Source organism: Capricornis sumatraensis, chromosome 8 (assembly GCF_032405125.1).
Source record: "Capricornis sumatraensis isolate serow.1 chromosome 8, serow.2, whole genome shotgun sequence".
In the NCBI taxonomy this organism is placed as follows: domain Eukaryota; kingdom Metazoa; phylum Chordata; class Mammalia; order Artiodactyla; family Bovidae; genus Capricornis; species Capricornis sumatraensis.
Genome location: NC_091076.1, coordinates 60,577,427 through 60,597,273, shown reverse-complemented (window position 1 = coordinate 60,597,273; position 19,847 = coordinate 60,577,427). Strand labels below are relative to the sequence as shown.

Below are 19,847 nucleotides of genomic sequence, written 5' to 3'. Positions count from 1 at the left end.
TTATCTGAAATTCAAATTTGATGGGGGTGTCATGTATTTATGGGCTTCCAAAGTGGCTTGAGTGGTAAAGAACTGCCTGCCAATGTAGAAGACAGGAGATGCAGGTTGGATCCCTGGGTTGGGAAGATCCCCTGGAGGAGGGCACGGCAACTTACTCTAGTATTTTTGCCTGGAGCATCCTATGGACATAGGAGTCTGGTGGGCTATGTTCATTGGGTCGCAAAAAGCTGGACACGACTGAAGTGACTTAGCAGGCATGTATTTATATTTGCTAAGTCTGGCAACCCTGAATTGGCAGGAAAAAGTAAAATCCTGTGATTGTGCAGAATTACTGTTATTGAATCGACAGGTGCTTGAGGACAGAGAATCAGGCCTCACAGTGAATCTGCTATGGACCTCAGAGAATCCCTGGTGGACCACTGTAGAAAACCCAAGGTTCATGTAGAGGTCTTCATGAAGTCTATGTTTAGCTTAGTACGAATTTGGATAGCAGATATCAAAGTAAGGAATATCCCAGACTTTAGCAAGCCTGATATTGTTACATACCTATGATACTAGAAATGAAATTCTAATTTTTAAGCTCATGTTGGAGCTTTTGCTTCAAATCCTTTTGGAATAGTTAGGTTTGGATGGGAGATGATCTTACCTAATTGCTTATAGGGAACGGAAACAAAATCTAGGGGGGGTCTTTCTGGGTTAAGTAGCACTTAATGAACGCATGAGCTTTACAGGATGAAATATTTTGCTGTTTAATTTCCTGAGAATACTCAAGATGAATGGGTACCAGGTTATTTTAATGTCATAACTGTACCTATAGACCACAAATTAGAGTTATCTAGTTAAATTGGAATAACCTTCCTAACTTAAATTGAGTAATTCCAGGATAAACATTACTTTGGGGATTACATTTTTCCATCTGTCCTGTGAACAATCTTGTAAACTAGAAAGTATTCTAATACCCACTTTTCATTACAGTATGCATGGGCTCCATACATATTTTAATTCTTCAAATGAATTATATATTAATATAATTATTTATACATATTATACTTCAAAAGGATTGGGGTCATTTTATCTGTACATTTAATGGATCATTGCTGGGAGTCAGGCAGAGGTGGCATCAGTTTTGTTCATCAAAGCTGCTTGTAGAAACCGGCAGAGTTTGAGTTGGGCTTCTAGGGTGAGCCAGCTACGCAAAAAACAAGAGGTCCCAATTATAACATGAATTATGTTCTTGTGGCCAGCATAGCTCTCCTTCCTCACTATCAGAACCCAGATTTTATGCAAGGCAGCAATGCGGCCAGATTCTAAAACTCACTTTTTCCAACTTTTCTGATATAATCAAAGTTCCTGGGTATCACCTGTTTTAAGAGATGAAGGGCAGTTTAGCTAGGATATCTTTTTGATCTTTCCCCTTCTTATCTTGCTTACAACGTAGACAAGAGGCTTTAGGAAGTGTAGACGTTCTGCACGGTAGGGATAAAAGCCAGGTATTAAGGTTGGAAGAGAGGTGGGGAATCTGCTATACCCTGTATCCACTGCCTATTTCCCAAGGCAATATGCAGAAAAGAAAAATAAGCCTCCATTTGCCTAAGCCACTATAGTCAGATTTCTTACCCACAGTCAAACGCAAAACCTAACTAATAGGAGTGGGGAAAGTTATTCCATGTCTAAAACAAGTTTTTACTAAATACCTTGTATCTTTGGCCACCTGATGCAAAGAGCCAACTCAGTGAAAAAGACCCTGATGCTAGGAAAGACTGAGGGCAGGAGAAGGGGGCAACAGAGGGCATCGCTGACTCAAGGGACGTGAGTTTGAGCAAATTCCAGGAGACAGTGAAGGGCAGAGAAGACTGGCGTGCTGCAGTTCAAGGGGTTGCAAAGAGTCAGACACAGCTTAGCAACTGAACCACCACCACCATCCTCTACTAAGTGGATTTTGGAGAGCACAACATATGGCAAAGGTCTCATCTGTGATATTTTTAAACTATTTATTTTTGGCTGAGCTGAGTCTGCGTTGCTTTGCGCAGGTGTTCTCGAGGTGTGGCTGGCGGGGGCTACTCTTCATTGCGTGTGCGGGCTTCCCACTGCGGCGGCTTCTCTTCTCGTGGAGCACTAGCTTTAGACCTTGGGCTCAGTAGTTGTGGTGCACCCTTCCGCGATTCCTTGGCATGTGCAATCTTCTTGGACCAGGGACTGAACCTGAGTTGTTCCCTGCATTGGCAGGTGGACTCCTATCCACTGCACCACCAGGAAAGACCTTCATCTGTGATTTTTGATGCCGTTGCTCAGTACAGGGGTTTGTTGCTCATTACATTTTTACATGCTTCCACATTAACCAATCCACTATAGTAGTTATAGGGTGGGGCAGGGACAAAAAAGACCTAGAGCTGAACAAAGAAGGGAAGGGTGGAGTTCCTTATGGTTAGGATTTGGTGCTTCCACTTCCAAGGCTTGAGTGCAATCCCTGGTCGGGGAAGCAGCACAGCCGAAATAAGAAAAAAAAGGAAAGGGCTTAGTTGTTAAATAATGCCTCTGCCTTCTGCCTCTGCTCTTCACAATTTACGGTATCACCAAGGAATGTGATCTGGGAGTGGACTCCTAGTGAAGGCTCCAAAGAAGGAACGGGGCATCAGGCCTCATCTGCAAAGAAGGCCACACAGTGCCCAGCAGGACAAGTTGATTGGCAAGAGGGAAACCAAGCTATCCTGCAAAAGGAACTGATTCCTTTTTTTGAAAACAATAATTGATTTACAATGTGTGTTAGTTTCAGGTATAAAACTTCAGATTCTTTTCATTAGAGGTTCCTATAAGATACTGAATATCGTTCCCTGTGCTACACAGTAGGTCCTTGGTTATTTATATTATAAAATAGTGTATATCTATCTACTAAATAGTGTATATCTAGTAGTGTATATCTGTTAATTCCAACCTCCTAATTTATCCCTCACCCCCCTACTTCTTTGGTAACCGTAAGTTTGTTTTCTATGTCTGTTAAGTCTGCTTCAGTTTTCTAAATAAGCTTATTTGTATTATTTTTTAGATTCCATATATGTGATATATAATATTGATCTTTCTCTGCCTAACTTCACTTAGTATGATAATCTCTAGGTCCATTTATGTTGTTGCAAATGGCATTATTTCATTATTTCTTATGGCTGAATAACATTCCATTTCATATATTCATATATATTCATATGAATTCATATATATTCATGTGTGTATACATATACATATACATATATATATGTGACATCTTTATCCATTCATCTGTTGATGGAAATTTAGGTCACTTCCATGCTTTGGCTATTATAAATAGTATTGCTATGAACACTGGTGTATGAATCTTTTTTATACAGTTTTCATCCTTTCTGGATATATGCTGGATCATATAGTAATTCTATTTTTAGTTTTTTGAGGAACCTCCATACTGTTTTCTATAGTGGCTACACCAATTCATATTCCCACTAACAGTGTATGAGGGTTTCCTTTTCTCTACACCCTCTCCAGCATTTATTATTTGTAGATTTTTAGATGATGGCCATTCTGACCAGCCTGAGGTGATACTTTATTAGGATTTTAATTTGCATTTCTCAATAGGTAGTGATGTGAATCTATTCATGTGCCTGCAAGCCATCTGTGTATCTTCTTTGGAGAAATGTTTGTGTAGGTCTTTTGCCAACTTTTTTATTGAGTGTTTATTTATTTGCTATTGAGTTGTATGAACTACTGGTATATTTTGGATATTAAGTCCTTGTCAGTCACATTATTCACACATATTCCCTCCCATTCAGTAGGTTGTTTTTGTTTTCTTTATGGCTTCCTTTGCTGTCTGAAAGCTTTTAAGTTTGATTAGGTCCCATTTGCTTATTTTTGCTTTTATTTCTTTCACAAAAGGCAAAAAATTCTCAACAAGGGAATGAACGAAGGGAGGACAGTGCTGGGGTGGGAAGAGTGTCTGCAGAGGAATTTGTGGTGAGTCTCCTGGGCCAGAGGGAGATGGAAATACAATCTTCACAGCCAAGAGGCCAGCAGCCCTGAGCCCCAGCACTCTAGCAGGAAGGGGCTGCTTCTTGAAGATCTGATGATAAAGGGGATGAGAGAGATGAGACAAATAGAGTTTGGAAGAAATCACACAAGAGCCAACTGATGCACTGGATTTTGGTGTGTGAGTCATACAGGCAGGTAACAAAGAAAGCTGCCAAGACCTTTTCCTATCAGCTCTGCATAGCTGACTCCTATCTCCATCTTCATCCCCGTCTCTCTGTTACAGCCTCACTGGCCACTTTCCAATTCCTCAGATAGACCCTGATCCCTCTCATCATGAGACCTTTGCCGATCTTATTCTTTTCGCCTGGGACTCTCCTCTGTGACATTCATGGTGGGCTCACGATACAGATACCCTCTCCAGTTAATGCCTATTCATCCTTCAAGTCTCACCTCATCACTTCCTAAGGGAATCTTTCCTAGATCATCCAGGTTGGGTCAACTTTCTCCAAGGATTCTCACTGAACCTTGTTACTTTCCTTCACAGAATTTACTTCAGTGCAAAATCACACAAATTGTGATTATTGATTACTGTCTACTTTTCCCATTAGACTGAAAGCTCCAAGACAGTAGATTTGTGTCTGTTTTTGCTTACCACTGTCTCCCTGGTATTCTGGCACAGTGTCTGGCATATAGGGACTGCTTAATAAATAGTTATGAATGAAATTAATAAAACCAGACATTCATTGCTAAAGTAGAGATGATAATCTTAGCTATTTCATAGCATTTCAGGAACCACAAACATGAAGTTCTTTATAAAGCATCAGTTCAGTTCAGTTCAGTTCAGTCCCTCAGTTGTGTCTGACTCTGCGACCCCATGGATTACAGCAATGCCTGGCCTCCCTGTCCGTCATCAACTCCTGGAGTTTACTCAAACTCATGTCCATTGAGTCAGTGATGCCATCCAACCATCTCATCCTGTCGTCCCTTTCTCCCGCCTTTAATCTTTCCCAGCATCAGAGTCTTTTCAAATAAGTCAGTTCTTCGCATCAGGTGGCCAAAGTATTGGAGTTTCAGATTGAGCATCAGTCCTTCCAATGAATATTCAGCACTGATTGCCTTTAGGATGGACTGGTATAAGGAACTGTTTAAAAATTACTACTATTATTAAGAAAGATGCTTTAGATTATGATTCTAAATTAAAGAGTTTGAAGAAAAGGAACCAAATGCTTTTCATAAAGGCTTACCTGAAATTTTCTCTTCAAGGCCCGGGTCATCACCGGGGTTAGACCAGTTCCTGTTTCCACATTTTCTTTATTAGTAAGTGGGGTTCCACCTGGGCTCCTGCAAAGGTAATGAAAATATTGTGAGCTGTGTTTTATGCCAACTTCTCAAATGAATTTAGAGAGCATAAAGATAGGAGAATGGATTACCTCTCCACATCGACTTTTCTAAGTAGTTTTCGTAGATCTAACTGACTTTTACCAGGAGTACTGATAAAATAAAAATCCAAAAGTTAGAGCTCACCAGACTGTATAATTTTTCTCAAAGTAAAGCAATCATTTCAAAATAGGCAACATCCTAGAAAGTAGTTTGTTACATTAAAAAATAGCAGTAGATGCTGATAGGAGCATAAAGTGATATAATGATTCTAATAATAATCAGAATCTAATACTTGAATAACTAATACTTTCATTTTATTATTTTTTTAAAATAAATTACTTTTTTGATGTTGTACTTACACTTGTAAGAATCCATCTTAGGGCAAAACTCAGTTATGCACACAGATGATGGACAAGGATGATTACTGAAGAGTTACAGAAATAAAAAAATCACAAACAACTAAATGTCTCAAAATAGGATTTTATCTATGAAGTTCACATATTAAAAAACTGCACCTATTGAAGAAGTCAACATGATTCTTTAAGCTAATTTTTAATGAGATAGGGGAAAGTTTATGACACAGTAATGGGAAAAGTTCTATTTGTATATATTGGGTTGGCCAAAGAGTTCATCCACATTTTTCTGTAACAGTGCACAGAAAAACCAAACAAATTTTTTGGCCAACTCAACATAATATAAATTACACATGGGTACAGACATGTGTATGTATGTATATACATATTTCATGCAATATGTATTTAATATACATATTTCATACACATATACCTGTAGTATGTATATTACATATACATATTTTATTGATTCCAAGACATTCTAGTTTTCGTATTATTTCTAAAACTGTGCTGATTTGAAAATTCCTGATGACATTTTATATTTTGCAATAAACAGTACCATGAACTGGAAATAATAGTGTATATGCCTAGAAAAAGACTAGAATGATAAACAACAGTATGTTAAGAGTGGCTGTCTCCAATGATATGATTATTTGATGATTTTTGTTTTCCTTAAACATGACTGTATATTTCAATTTTCCTATATGATCATATATAACTTTTAGAGTTAGAAATAAGCAAAATATTACTATTTTAAAGTAGCAGTAGAGTGTAATGCTGTGAGTTTCTTACATTAAGACATTTGTAACTCGAGTTGATAACACTTTGGACTTCGGTTTCAGGGTAACGCGTTGCAGGTCAGAGACAGTAACCAGTGGGTTCTGTGCCTTTGGTGATGGTACAAGCTTTAATCACAAAACGAGACATTATTAAAAACTGATTTAAAAGTATCATTCAAAATGTAAACATACCAAAACAACAAATCTTCGAGTGCTGAGTATATGTAAAATATATCTATTCAATTTTCATTCCAAAGCTTCAAAGTATATCTCTACCTTTTCAAGCTAATGGTTGGTGGATAAAACTGCTGAATTAAATAATTGGGGGATTTATATATTTTGTTGAGGAAATCAAAAATTACTCAAATAAAATATCAAATACTTTCCTCAGAACAGCTTTTATATCTAAGACTTATGCTTATTTTCTATTAAGAGACAATCAGATTAAAAAATGAAAGACCACATGTGTGGTCAATGATTTCTTACCTTCCTCCTTTCATCAAAACTCTGTGTCTTCTTTAATTTCACAGTCAGTAGATCTTTAACTGTTATCTGCATGGGTCCATTTTTTTTTAATGGTCCAGCCTTAAGATACAAGGAAAAATTAGAATTCAAACTGAAACCAGGACATCTAGTCAAATGCAAATCTAAATCTAGTTTTTAAAACCTCAGAGTTAAAAATGAACTCTTATTTCCCTGAGGAGCCAATCAAATTCTTTCCATGCCACCAAGAACTAATTCTGTTTTCAGTATCTATGGATGCTAAAGCTATTGAAAAATATTAATGAAAATGTAAGGCTTTGAAACTAAGTAAGAGCTAGGCTAGTTTTCTACAGCTACGCATCTTCCTTAGGAATTGTTGTAATAAGATGGAAGTAGAAAGAGTTCCTCTAATCAACGTGAAGTTTTGCCTAAATTACCTAAGAAAATGACACACTTGCCAGAAAGCAAGCACATATACTTGAAGAGGTATATATTAGGGCAACTATAACAGCTGACTCTGCATTTAATTCAGTCATTTTAAACCAAATGTATCTGCAGTAAAAAGTAATCAGCTTTTTAGATAGGGCTGTGTTAGTGGGCAGGTAAGTAGCTCTAGATAGCATATTGAAAAGCAAAGACATCACTTTGCCAACAAAGGTCTGTCTAGTCAAGGCTGTGGTTTTTCCAGTGGTCATGTATGGATATGAGAGTTGGACTGTGAAGAAAGCTGAGTGCCGAAGAATTGATGCTTTTGAACTGTGGTGTTGGAGAAGACTCTTGAGAGTCCCTTGGACTGCAAGGAGATCCAACCAGTCCATTCTGAAGGAGATCAGCCCTCGGATTGCTTTGGAAGGAATGATGCTAAAGCTGAAACTCCAGTACTTTGGCCACCTCACGCGAAGAGTTGACTCATTGGAAAAGACTCTGATGCTGGGAGGGACTGGGGGCAGGAGAAGAAGGGGACGACAGAGGATGAGATGGCTGGATGGCATCACGGACTCGACGGACGTGAGTCTGAATGAATTCTGGGAGTTGGTGATGGACAGGGAGGCCTGGCGTGTTGCGATTCATGGGGTCCCAAAGAGTCGGACACGACTGAGCGACTGAACTGAACTGAACTGAAGTAGCTCTAACGGAGACTGGTTCTCCAGTCCAATGGCATTACACTTTAGGATCTACTAGTTCTTTTTCTATTTTTTTTAATGTTTTTTTATTGTGATAAAAGTCACATACTAAATAATATAAAACATACTATCTTAGACATATTTAACTGTACAGTTCAGTGGCACTAAGTATATTCATATTGTGAAACACTGACCATCATCTATCTCCCGAATTTTTCACCTTCCTAAACTGAAACTCTGTCTCCATTAAGCACTAAATCCCTATTTCTCCTCCCAAAAAGAAAAAGGTAAGTCCCCATTCCCCCTCCCCACCTCACCCTTTGTGCTTTCTGACCCTATGAATTTGACTATTCTAGGTAATGGCGACCCACTCCAGTATTCTTGCCTGGCAAATCCCATGGACGGAGGAGCCTTGTGGGCTGCAGTCCATGGGGTTGCACAGTCGGACATGACTGAAGCGACTTAGCAGCAGCAGGTACCTCCTACAAGGGGAATCAGACAGCACTTTTCTGCACCTACTGTTGTTCTGACTTCACTCACTAAAGAGTCTGTTTTTAATTTGGTTTCCCAGAGAGATTTTCCTCTTGGTAAAAAAGGTATACCAAGAAGCCAACAGGAATCTCCCACCCTGCTGGGTTTCATTCATTTATCCTCTAAAAAATAAAAAAGCACTTTCATTTCTAATTCCAACTTCTGTGATTTCCCAGGGGACCATGTCTTTAAAAACAATAATTGCCATAAGCAGGAGATGGAATTAGAATAAAAGGTAGTCCTTTTGTTCTGTCAGAGCCCTTTGCCCAGCCTTAAGAAAGACACCTGGCTTGACTCCTTCCTTACCCACTGACCAAAACACACCTTTACTAGACTTTTTTTACCTGAAGTGCTTTCGTGAGAGCAGATTTTCTGAGCAGCAATGGTGCTGTTGGTGGTGCGGGTGGAGGCAGAGGAGGAGGAGGAGGGGGCGGAGGGGGCAGAGGGGGTGGAGGGCGACTGGCTGGCTGCGCTGGGGAGGGAGGACGGAGAGCTGCGGAGTCTGCAGGGCTGGCTGGAGCACCGGTGGGCACTTCTGGACGCTCAGGACCCGTGTGACACGCTTGACCACAGCTGGGACAGGAGGAGTTTTCTGAGATGGCCTGGAAGAGATTGCATTTGGCACCTGAAGAGCAGATTTATTTGCTTCTTTATTTATTTGAGCACTCATCCAAATCAGAGCTGCCACGTGTTGAATGTCTTCTCCGTACACCACGTGCGCTACAATATTCCCTCATTTGTCACAAGCTCATTCACTCATTCATCTATTTGTTCTGTGTGTGCTATATGCCAGGCACTGTGGCTACAACGTGAGTCCTGTCTGTCTTCCCATCCAGCTGACAGTCCGCCGAGAAACAGAGACCTCAAACATAATACAAAACACATTCGAAACAAGCCAAGTAATACTCTAACAAGAGCCAAGGCTTCCCTGGTGGCTCAGTGGTAAAGAATCTGCCTGCCGATGCAGGAGACACAGGTTTGATCCTTGATCTGGGAAGACGCCACATACCCCGGAGCAACTAAGCTTCTGTGCCACAACTATTGAGCCCATGCTCTAGAGTCTGAGAGACGCAACTACTGAGCCTGTGAACCCTAGAGCTTGTGCTTGCAAGGAGAGAAGCTATGGCAATGAGAACCGTATGCACCACACCTAGAGAGTAGCCCCTGCTCACTGCAAGTAGAGAAAAAGTCCTCCCAGCAATGAAGATCCAGTACAGTCATAAATAAATACACGATTATTTCAAAAGGGAAAAATAAGAGCCACAAAGTGTGCTGTGAGCGTGAATAGCTAGAAGTCTAGAGAGTATTATTTAGCCATGATCTCAAGGATGAATTTAGGCTTCTCAGGTGAAGAAAGGATATAAAGATTGAGGGAAGGGAGTTCCTGGCAGAGGGAAAAATACTTAATGCAGCCAAGAATATAGTCTGTTCAAGGAACTGAATAAAAAAAGAGTCAAAGGTTACAACCTGACTCTAATGGGCTGCATTGTCTTCCCCCAACCTGAACCCCTAGTACCTCAGTATGTGACTGTATTTGAAGACAGGGCCTTCAAAGAAGTGATTAAATTAAAAAGAGCCATTAGGGGGACTTCCCTGGTGGACCAGTGGCTAAGGCTCCGCACTCTCAATGCAGGGGGCCTGGGTTCAATCTCTGGTCAGGGAACTAGATCCCATATGCCACAACTAAGACCTAGCTCAGCGAAATAAATAGATATTAAACAATAATAATAAGGGGGCCATCAGGGTGGGATCTAATCCAATGTGACTTGTGTCCTTACATAAAGACAAAACTTGAACATATAAGAGAGACGCCAGGGATGCATGGGCACAGAGAAAAGACCAGCTAAAGACACAGAAGACATGCAGAGGAGAGAGGCATTAGAAGAAGCCAACCCTACCAGCACCTCGACCCTAGACTTCTAGCCTCCACAATTGTGAGAAAACAAATTTTGTTGAATAAGCCACTCAGTCTGTGCTACTTTGTCACGGCAGCCCTAGCAAATGAATACAACGACAGCCCTCCGGAAGTAAGAGGGCATAATAGTTCCTAGGGGCTGCTATAACAAAGTATTACAAAGTTGGTAGTTTACAACAAAGAAAAGTCATTCTCTCCCACTCCTGAAGGTTGGAAGCCTGAAATCAAGGCGTGCATTCCCTCTCAAGGCTCTGGAGAAGGGTCTGTTTCTTGTCTCTTCCAGCTTCCGCAATCTATTGGTGTGTCTTGGTTTGAGGTCCTATGACCCGAGTCTGTCCCTCGGTGGTCCCGTTGCTTCCCTTCCCTCTATGTGTTCTGCTCTGTGTGTCTTTTATAAGGACACGTCATTGGATTGAGGGTCCAACCAGATAATGAAGTATGATTTCCTCATCTCAAAACCCTTCACCTGATTATCTATCTACAAAGACCCTGGTAGATAAGATAATATCTACAGGCTTCCAGGGATTAAGACTTGGACCAACTTTTTGGAGGGCCATTACTCAGCCCACTACCGATGGTATCTTCCCCATTTTTATTGATGCAGAAACTAAGGTCCAGGTTGTGGGGTGATTTGCCTTTTCTCTTTAGGCTAGATCACCTTAAGGTACAAATTCTGGGAGTAGGGGTGTAGTCCCAGAAGTCTCTCTCCAAAACAATGAGCACAGTGTTTATTCTTTACATTTTAGACACTGAGAATAGGGGTCTTGCTTAGGGGAGTTTGGAGAGAGTGGATAGCTATAGTTTTTTTCCTGCCTATCTCTCAGTCAAGAAGTTAGAAACCCCGCTGAGTATTTAAAAGAGGGGACAGAAACTTCCCTGGCAGCCCACTGTTTAAGACTCTTGCCTTCCAATGCAGGGGGCATGAGTTCTGTTCCTGGTCAGGGAACGAAGATCCCACATGCCTCAGGGTGCAGTCAAAAATTAAAAAAAACCAACCTTCTTTGGAGAGGGAACATGTAATATGGGGAAGAGCTTCTATACTATATATGGAAGAGCTGAGAGGCACCCAAGGGACAGAGGCAGTGCAGTCATTAGCAACAGCAAAAGCCATAAACACCCTGAGACTGGAGGGTCAAAGGAAAGGGCAGTGTAACCAGATCTCTGGAGCTAGGCTAACCCAGAGAGTCAAGAAACATGGTGGACTTGACCTAGTGGGAGTGGGGCTGAGGCAGCAATGACAGCCATTGCTGGAGAAACAGCCCAACCCAGAGAACAAAGGGAAAAAACACCCCAGCTTCGCCTGTCTTCCTTGGGTCGGGAAGATCCCCTAGAGAAGAAATGGCTACCCACTCCAGAATTCTTGTCTGGGAGAATTTCATGGAGAGAGGAGCCTGGTGGGCTACAGCCCATAGGGTCACCAAGAACTGGACAAAGGCTCTGATGCTGGGAGGGATTGGGGGCAGGAGGAAAAGGGGATGACAGAGGATGGGATGGCTGGATGGCATCACCGACTCAATGGACATGAGTCTGAGTGAACTCCAGGAGATGGTGATGGACAGGGAGGCCTGGCGTGCTGCAATTCGTGGGGTTGCAAAGAGTTGGACATGACTGAGCAACTGAACTGAACTGAACTGAGGGGACTAACACACACACACACACACACACATATGTATATGTGGCACTAGTGGTAAAGAACCTGTCTGCCAATGCAGGAGATAAGAGATGTGAGTTCAATCTCTGGGTTGGGAAGATCCCCTGGAGGAAGACATGGCGACCCATCCCACTCCAATAATCTTGCCTGGAAAATCCCATGGACAGGGGAGCCTGGTGGGCTATAGTCCAGGGGCTACAAAGAGTTGGACATGACTGAGCAACTAACACTTTCATTTTTCTCACTCCTAGCCTCTCATCAGTGTTTCCCATGAGTGCACACTGGGAGCCAGGTGACACGGAGTTTAGGCAATGGCGCCTGCAGGGGTTAGCCCCCCTGCGATGCAGAGCAGAGCCTCTGCAGTTTAAGGAAGAAATCTGACAGCAAAAATGCCCAGAACTAGCACGAGCCTGTAGCCACTCCTCCTTCTAATGAAAGCACACTGGGGTTCCAATGCAGGACTAGCTCTTGCCCCCTTACCTAAATCTGGCTTTGTTTTTCATTTGATAATACTAACCTTCAGTGCTTCCTGGAGCTTGCATACTTCATTTTCCAAAATGCAAAACCGTTGTTTTAGACTACGAAGTTCTTGGTGGCAGAGACGGGATGGAAAGATGGTGTTTTTTAAAACTTCGAAACTCTGAAATTCACAAATAAAGAAGTCTGACTCCATTGAGCAATATGATAAGGACAATATGATAAAGAAAATGCTACAATGTATGTTTTATAGAAGTGAAGGCAACAACAAGGACCTGCTGTATAGCACAGGAAACTATATTCATTATCTTTTAATAATCTATAATGGAAAATAATGTGGAAAAGAATATGTATGTGTGTGTGTAACTGAATCACTTTGCTGTACACCTAAAGCTAACACAACATTGTAAATCAACCATATTTCAATATAAAAATTTTATTAAAAAAGTGAAGACAGACACAAACACCTGACTTCATATTATGTGAGCTAAGCTTGAGTGTCTACTTACCTGAGCACACACACGTGAACACACATACTAAGTGTGTAGAAAAACCATAATGCTGAAAAAATGTATGTCAAATCCATACCTGGGTCATACAGCTCCGGCACCAGCTGTATATAGACCATACTCTATTTGTCCAAAGCTTTATTGGATTTTTAAAACTGGGAAATCTGAAGTTCCAGGAGAGTCTTAGCCAGTTTCTACTAATGCGTATATCTGTTGAAGGAATAACCGCTCTGCAGGAAAGACAAAATCAAACAAAGCAAAAACTCCTGAGTTGGAATTAAAAGGCTCTAATTAAATAATTCTTAGTTTAGCACCTAAGAGTTGATGCTTTTGAACTGCGGTATTGAAAAAGACTCTTGAGAGTCTCTTGGATTGCAGGGAGATCGAATCAGTCCATCCTAAAGGAAACCAGTCCTGAATATTCATTGGAAGGACTGATGCTAAAGCTGAAACTCCAATACTTTGGCCACTTGATGCAAAGAACCAACTCATTGGAAAAGACTCTGATGATGGGAAAGATTGAAGGCAGGAGGAGAAGGGAATGAAAGAGGCTGAGATGGTTGAATGGCATCACCGACTTGATGTACATGAGTTTGAGCAAGCTCTGGGAGTTGGTGATGGACAGGGAAGCCTGGTGTGCAGCAGTCCATGGTGTTGCAAAGAGTTGGACACGACTGAATGACTGCACTGCACTGAACTGAATTAAATAGCAAGCTAGTTTTATAGTATGACTGAGAGGCAGAGATTACCAAAAGCCAAATTTTTCATTTACTTCTAGAATTCCCAGTTTGACTTGTATAACAAATATTTATTGAGTAAATAAATAATAATAAACCAAATAACACTAAATAAATATGTGTCAGAGATTCAGTAATGAACAAAATAGATAAAAATCCTGCCTTCATAGGCTTTACAAAGAGGACTAAAAGAAAAATATATGTAAGCTACTTGACGTTATGTGGCAGCCTGGATGGGAGGGCATTGTGAGTGAGAATGTGTACATGTGTATGTATAGCTGTGTCCCTTCACTGTTCACCCGAAGCTATCAGAACACTGTTAATCTGCTATATCCAAGTACAAACTGAAAAGTTTAAAAGAAAATAAATATATGTGGGTTGTTAGGTAGTGAACATTCATAACTGGACATTGTTTCTGCTTTGGCTCTGTCTCTTCATTCTTTCTGGAGTTATTTCTCCACTGATCTCTAGTAGCATATTGGGCACCTACTGACCTGGGGAATTCATCTTTCAGTTTCCTATCTTTTGGCCTTTTCATACTGTTTATGGGGTTCTCAAGGCAAGAGTACTGAAGTGGTTTGCCATTCCTTTTCCCAGAACAATACTGCATAGGAACCAGAGATTACCAAAAGCCAAATTTTTCATTTACTTCTAGAATTCCCAGTTTGACTTGTATAACAAATATTTATTGAGTAAACAAATAATAATAAGTCAAATAACACACTAAATAAATATGTGTCATGAATGATCCATGAATCAAGGTAAATTGGAAGTGGTCAAACAGGAGATGGCAAGAGTGAACATCAACATTTTGGGAATCAGGAAAATAAAATGGACTGGAATGGGTGAATTTAACTCAGACGACCATTATATCTACTTCTATGGGCAAGAATCCCTTAGAAGAAATGGAGTAGCCCTCATAGTCAGCAAGAGAGTCTGAAATGCAGTACTTGGGTGCAATATTAAAAACGACAGAGTGATCTGTTTCCAAGGCAAACCATTCACTATCCCAGTAATCCAAGTCTATGCCCTAACCAGTAATGCTGAAGAAGCTGAAGATGAATGGGTCTATGAAGATCTACAAGACCTTCTAGAACACACATGCAAAAGATGTCCTCTTCATTACAGGGGACTGGAATGCAAAAGTAGAAAGTCAAGAGACACCTGGAGTAACGGGCAAATTTGGCCTTGGAGTACAAAATGAAACAGGGCGAAGGCTAACAGAGTTTTGCCAAGAGAACACATTGGTCATAGTAAACACCCTCTTCCAACAACACAAGAGAAGACTCTACACATGGCCATCACCAGATGGCCAATACCAAAATCAGGTTGATTATATTCTTTGCAGCCAAAGATGGAGAAGCTCTATACAGTCAGCAAAAACAAGACCAGGAGCTGGCTGTGGCTCAGATCATGAACTCCTTATTGCCAAATTCAGACTTAAATTGAAGAAAGTAGGAAAAACCACGAGACCATTCAGGTATGACCTAAATCAAATCCCTTATGATTATACAGTGGAAGTGACAAATAGATTCAAGGGATTAGATCCAATAGACAGAGAGCCTGAAGAACTATAGAAGGAGGTTTGTGACATTGTATAGGAGACAGTGATCAAGACCATCCCCAAGAAAAAGAAATGCAAAAGGGCAAAATGGTTGTCTGAGGAGTCCTTACAAATAGCTGATAAAAGAAGAGAAATGAAAGGCAAAAGAGAAAAGGAACGATTTATCCATCTGAATGCAGAGTTCCAAAGAATAGCAAGGAGAGATAAGAAAGCCTTCCTCAGTGATCAGTGCAAAGAAATAGAGGTAAACAATAGAATGGGAAAGACTAGAGATCTCTTCAAGAAAATTAGAGGTACCAAGGGAACATTTCATGCAAAGATGGGCTTGATAAAGGACAGAAATGGTATGGACCTAATGGAAGCTGAAGATACTAGAAGAGTAAACAAGAATAAAGAGAAGAACTATACAAAAAAGATCTTCAGGACCCAGATAACCATGATGGTGTGATTACTCACCTAGAGCCAGACATCCTGGAATGTGAAGTCAAGTGGGCCTTAGAAAGCATCACTACGAACAAAGCTAGTGGAGGCAATGGAATTCCAGCTGAGCAATTTCAAATCCTAAAAGATGATGCTGTGAAAGTGCTGCACTCAATATGCCAGCAAATTTGGAAAACTCAGCAGTGGCCACAGGACTGGAAAAGGTCAGTTTTCATTCCAATCCCAAAGCAAGGCAATGCCAAAGAATGCTCAAACTATCACACAGTTGCACTCATCTCACACACTAGTAAACTAATACTCAAAATTCTCCAAGCCAGGCTTCAACAGTACATGAGCCATGAACTTCCAGATATTCAAGCTGGATTTAGAAAAGACAGAGGAATCAGAGATCAAATTGCTAACATACATCGGATCATCAAAAAAGCAAGAGCGTTCCAGGAAAACATCTACTTCTGCTTTATTGACTATGCCAAAGCCTATGACTGTGTGGATCACAACAAACTGTGGAAAATTCTTCAAGAGATGGAAATACTGGACCACCTTACCTGCCTCCTGAGAAATCTGTATGCAGATCAGGAAGCAACAGTTAGAACTGGACATGGAACAACAGAGTGGTTCCAAATTGGGAAAGGAGTACAACAAGGCTGTATATTTTCACCCTGCTTATTTAACGTATATGCAGAGTACATCATGAAAAATGCCAGGTTGGATGAAGCACAAGCTGGAATCAAGATTGCCGGGTAAAATATAAATAACCTCAGATACATAGATGACACCACCCTTATGGCAGAAAGCATAAAAGAACTAAAAAGCCTCTCAATGAAAGTGAAAGAGGAGACTGAAAAAGTTCGCTTAAAATTCAACATTCAGAAAAATAAGATCATGGCATCTGGTCCCATCACTTCATGCAGATAGATGGGGAAACAATGGAAACACTGGCAGACTTTATTTTTGGGGGCTCCAAAATCACTGCAAATGGTGACTGCAGCCGTGAAATTAAAAGAGGTTTGCTCCTTGGAAGAAAAGTTATGACCAACCTAGACAGCATATTAGAAAGCCGAGACACTACTTTGCCAGCAAAGGTCCATCTAGTCAAAGCTATAGCTTTTACCAGTAGTCATGTATGGATGTGAGAGTTGGAGTATAAAGAAAGCTGAGCACCAAAGAATTGATGCTTCTGAACTGTGGTGTTGGAGAAGACTTGAGAGTCCCTTGGACTGCAAGAAGATCAAACCAGTGCATCCTAAAGGAAATCAGTCCTGAATATTCATTGGAAGGACTGATGCTGAAGCTGAAGCTCCTATACTTTGGCCACCTGATGCAAAGAACTGACTCATTGGAAAAGACACTGATTCTGGGAAAGATTGAAGGCAGGAGAAGAAGGGGACGACAGAGGATGAAGACAGTTGGATGGCATCACTGACTCAATGTACATGAGTTTGCGCAAGCTCTGGGAGTTGGTGATGGACAGGGAGGCCTGGCATGCTGCAGTTCAGAGGGTCACAAAGAGTCAGACACGAGTGAGCAACTGAACTGAATTCAGGTAGTGAACAAATGCTAAGGAGAAAAAGATAAAACAAGATAGCGGGAATGTAAAATGTTGCCTATAGGTGAACATTTCAATAGGGTAATCACAGAATGTCTCACTGAGAAGGTGGCTTTTGAGAGCAAAGCTTAATGAAATAAACTAGCAAAGCAAATATTTGGGGAAAAGAACATTCCAGACAAGGGTAACAGTAAGTGCAAAGGCCCTGGGGTGGGTGCCTGTCTGAGGTGTTTGAGGAGTAGCAAGGAGGCTGGATGACTAGGGTAGAAAGAAGGAGGGAAGAGGATTAATGGATAATGCAAAGCAGACCATAAAGGGTTTGTGGATTATACAAAGAACTTTCATTGTAGAAGACCAATATGACATGATTTTAGTAGGCTCACTTTGAATGCTGTGTTGAAATACACTGCAGAGGGGGCAAGGGCAGAATAGGAAGGCCAGTTGGGGGACTTTTGCAACATTCAGGAGAGAGAGGAGTCAAGGATGTTATCATGCTTACTGATTTTTTGTCTGTTTGTTTCAAAATTTTTTCTGTAAAGAGACCTTTAAAAACAAAATGTGTAAAGTATGTTATTGTGAAAACTACCACCCTAGAGTTCTTAGACCTCAGAGTCTCTTTTAATAACACATTTAAGCCCTGAGTCCCAGAGAATAAACGACCAAACTTTATCAAAATGAAGGTTTAAGTTCCAGCTGTATACCCCTCTTTCATCACTTAGTTACCAGATTTATACAACTGAGTAGGAAAGTAGAAAATAGTTACTGTGCGAAGAGCCAGCTCATTACAAAAGACCCTGATGATGGGAAAGATTGAGGGCAGAAGAAGGGGACGACAGAAGATGAGATGGTTGGATGGCATCTACCTACTCAGTGGACATCAGTTTGAACAGACTCCGGAAGATAGTGAAGGACTTAGCAACAGAACAACAAAACCTCAAACACAATTCCTTGAGATGTTTTACTTCGTTTGAACTCTTTTTTTTTTTAAAAAAATTAATTTTTATTTATTTGGCTGTACCACGTCTTAGCTGCAGCACACAGGATCTTCCCTCTTCATCGCGATTTGTAGGTTATTTGCGGACTGTGAACTCAGTTGCCGCATGTGGGATCTAGTTCCCAGAACAGGGATTGAATCTAGGCCCCTGGAATCCTAGCCACTGGGCCACTGGGGTAGTCCCTCATTTGAACTCTTAAACTATGGTTGCCACATGAAAATCAGGATGCTCAGCTAAAATTTAATTTCAGATAAAAAATGAATAAGTACTAAAAAGTAATTTTTTGAGTGTATTTCAAATGTTACAGGGACAATACAAAAAAAATCCTTCATTGGTTATCTGAAATTCAAATTAAGTGGCGTTCTGTATTTTTCATTGATACATCTGGTGACTTGCTCCCAAACTGATCAGATTTTTAATACTTTCTCTGTTCCACATTATGCCTTACCTTTCTGGTGAGGGTGGCGGAGGAGGAGGTGTAACTAGCTTAGACTGGAAGTGAGAGGCTTCTTTTCCTTTGAATAATCTTTTCGCTTTGGCTTTTAGCTTTCTTCTTCGCTGTTTGAATTTGGGCATGGTTTCTGTAGAGAAAATATTTACATTTTTTGTTGAAGAATAATACACAGAAAAAAATATAATTTTTGACTCTATAGGTCAACGCATTATCACAAAATGAACACATCCCTGTAGCCACCATCGTGGTTAGCAAACCGTTCACCTCCAGCAACCCAGAAGTCTGCCTGAAGCAGGAGATAAAAGGACCCTAGGCTGAGCAGCTGGACTCTGCCCCCGGTAGACAGATATTACTTTTTTTTCCTTTTTGGCTGCACTGGGTGTTTGTTGTGGCACACGGGGGCTTCTCTATTTGCAGCAAGCAGGCTTAGTTGCCCTGCAGCATGTGAGATCTTAGTTCCCCAACCAGGGACTGAACCTGTGTGCCTTGCATTAGAAGACAGAGTCTCAACCACTGGATCACCAGGGGAGTCCTGACAGATGTTTCAAGATAAAGATAATGGCAAGAGCAAGGAAGAGTTGAGTCCTGTTTAGATAAAAGACAGAGACCACAGATTTCTCATTCTTGAGGTCTAGGAGGCTCCTAAGCTATGCGTGTGCAGAAAAGACTCTCAGGGGAAGGGGAGCCAGACCATATTATGCCCTGTAATGCAGTAAAGCACTAAATCCAAATTTGTAACTTCTCAGAGGCTCTTGCACTGGAATCCATTTTGGCTAAATGATGCACACACATACAAGGGAGGGCCCTGGTGTTGTTCATTCGCTAAGTTGTATCTGACTTTGTGACCCCATGGACTGCAGCACGCAGGGGATCCCTGTCCTTCACTATCTCCTGCAGTTTACTCAAACTCATGTCCAT

The 19,847-nt window shown here is 41.0% G+C and overlaps 1 protein-coding gene across 1 annotated transcript; it reads right to left on the bottom strand.

The window, feature by feature from the left end:
- Window positions 1-1,074: 1,074 nt before the first annotated feature.
- PRR11 (proline rich 11) lies at window positions 1,075-19,051 on the bottom strand. The gene is made up of 9 exons (XM_068979149.1): window positions 18,924-19,051; window positions 13,272-13,422; window positions 12,724-12,846; window positions 8,985-9,242; window positions 6,989-7,087; window positions 6,516-6,628; window positions 5,421-5,480; window positions 5,235-5,331; window positions 1,075-1,189 (listed from the first exon to the last, which is right to left on the bottom strand). The coding sequence occupies exons 1-9, from the start codon at window positions 19,049-19,051 to the stop codon at window positions 1,121-1,123; spliced, it is 1,098 nt and encodes a 365-aa protein (XP_068835250.1). The 3' UTR covers window positions 1,075-1,120.
- Window positions 19,052-19,847: the final 796 nt, after the last annotated feature.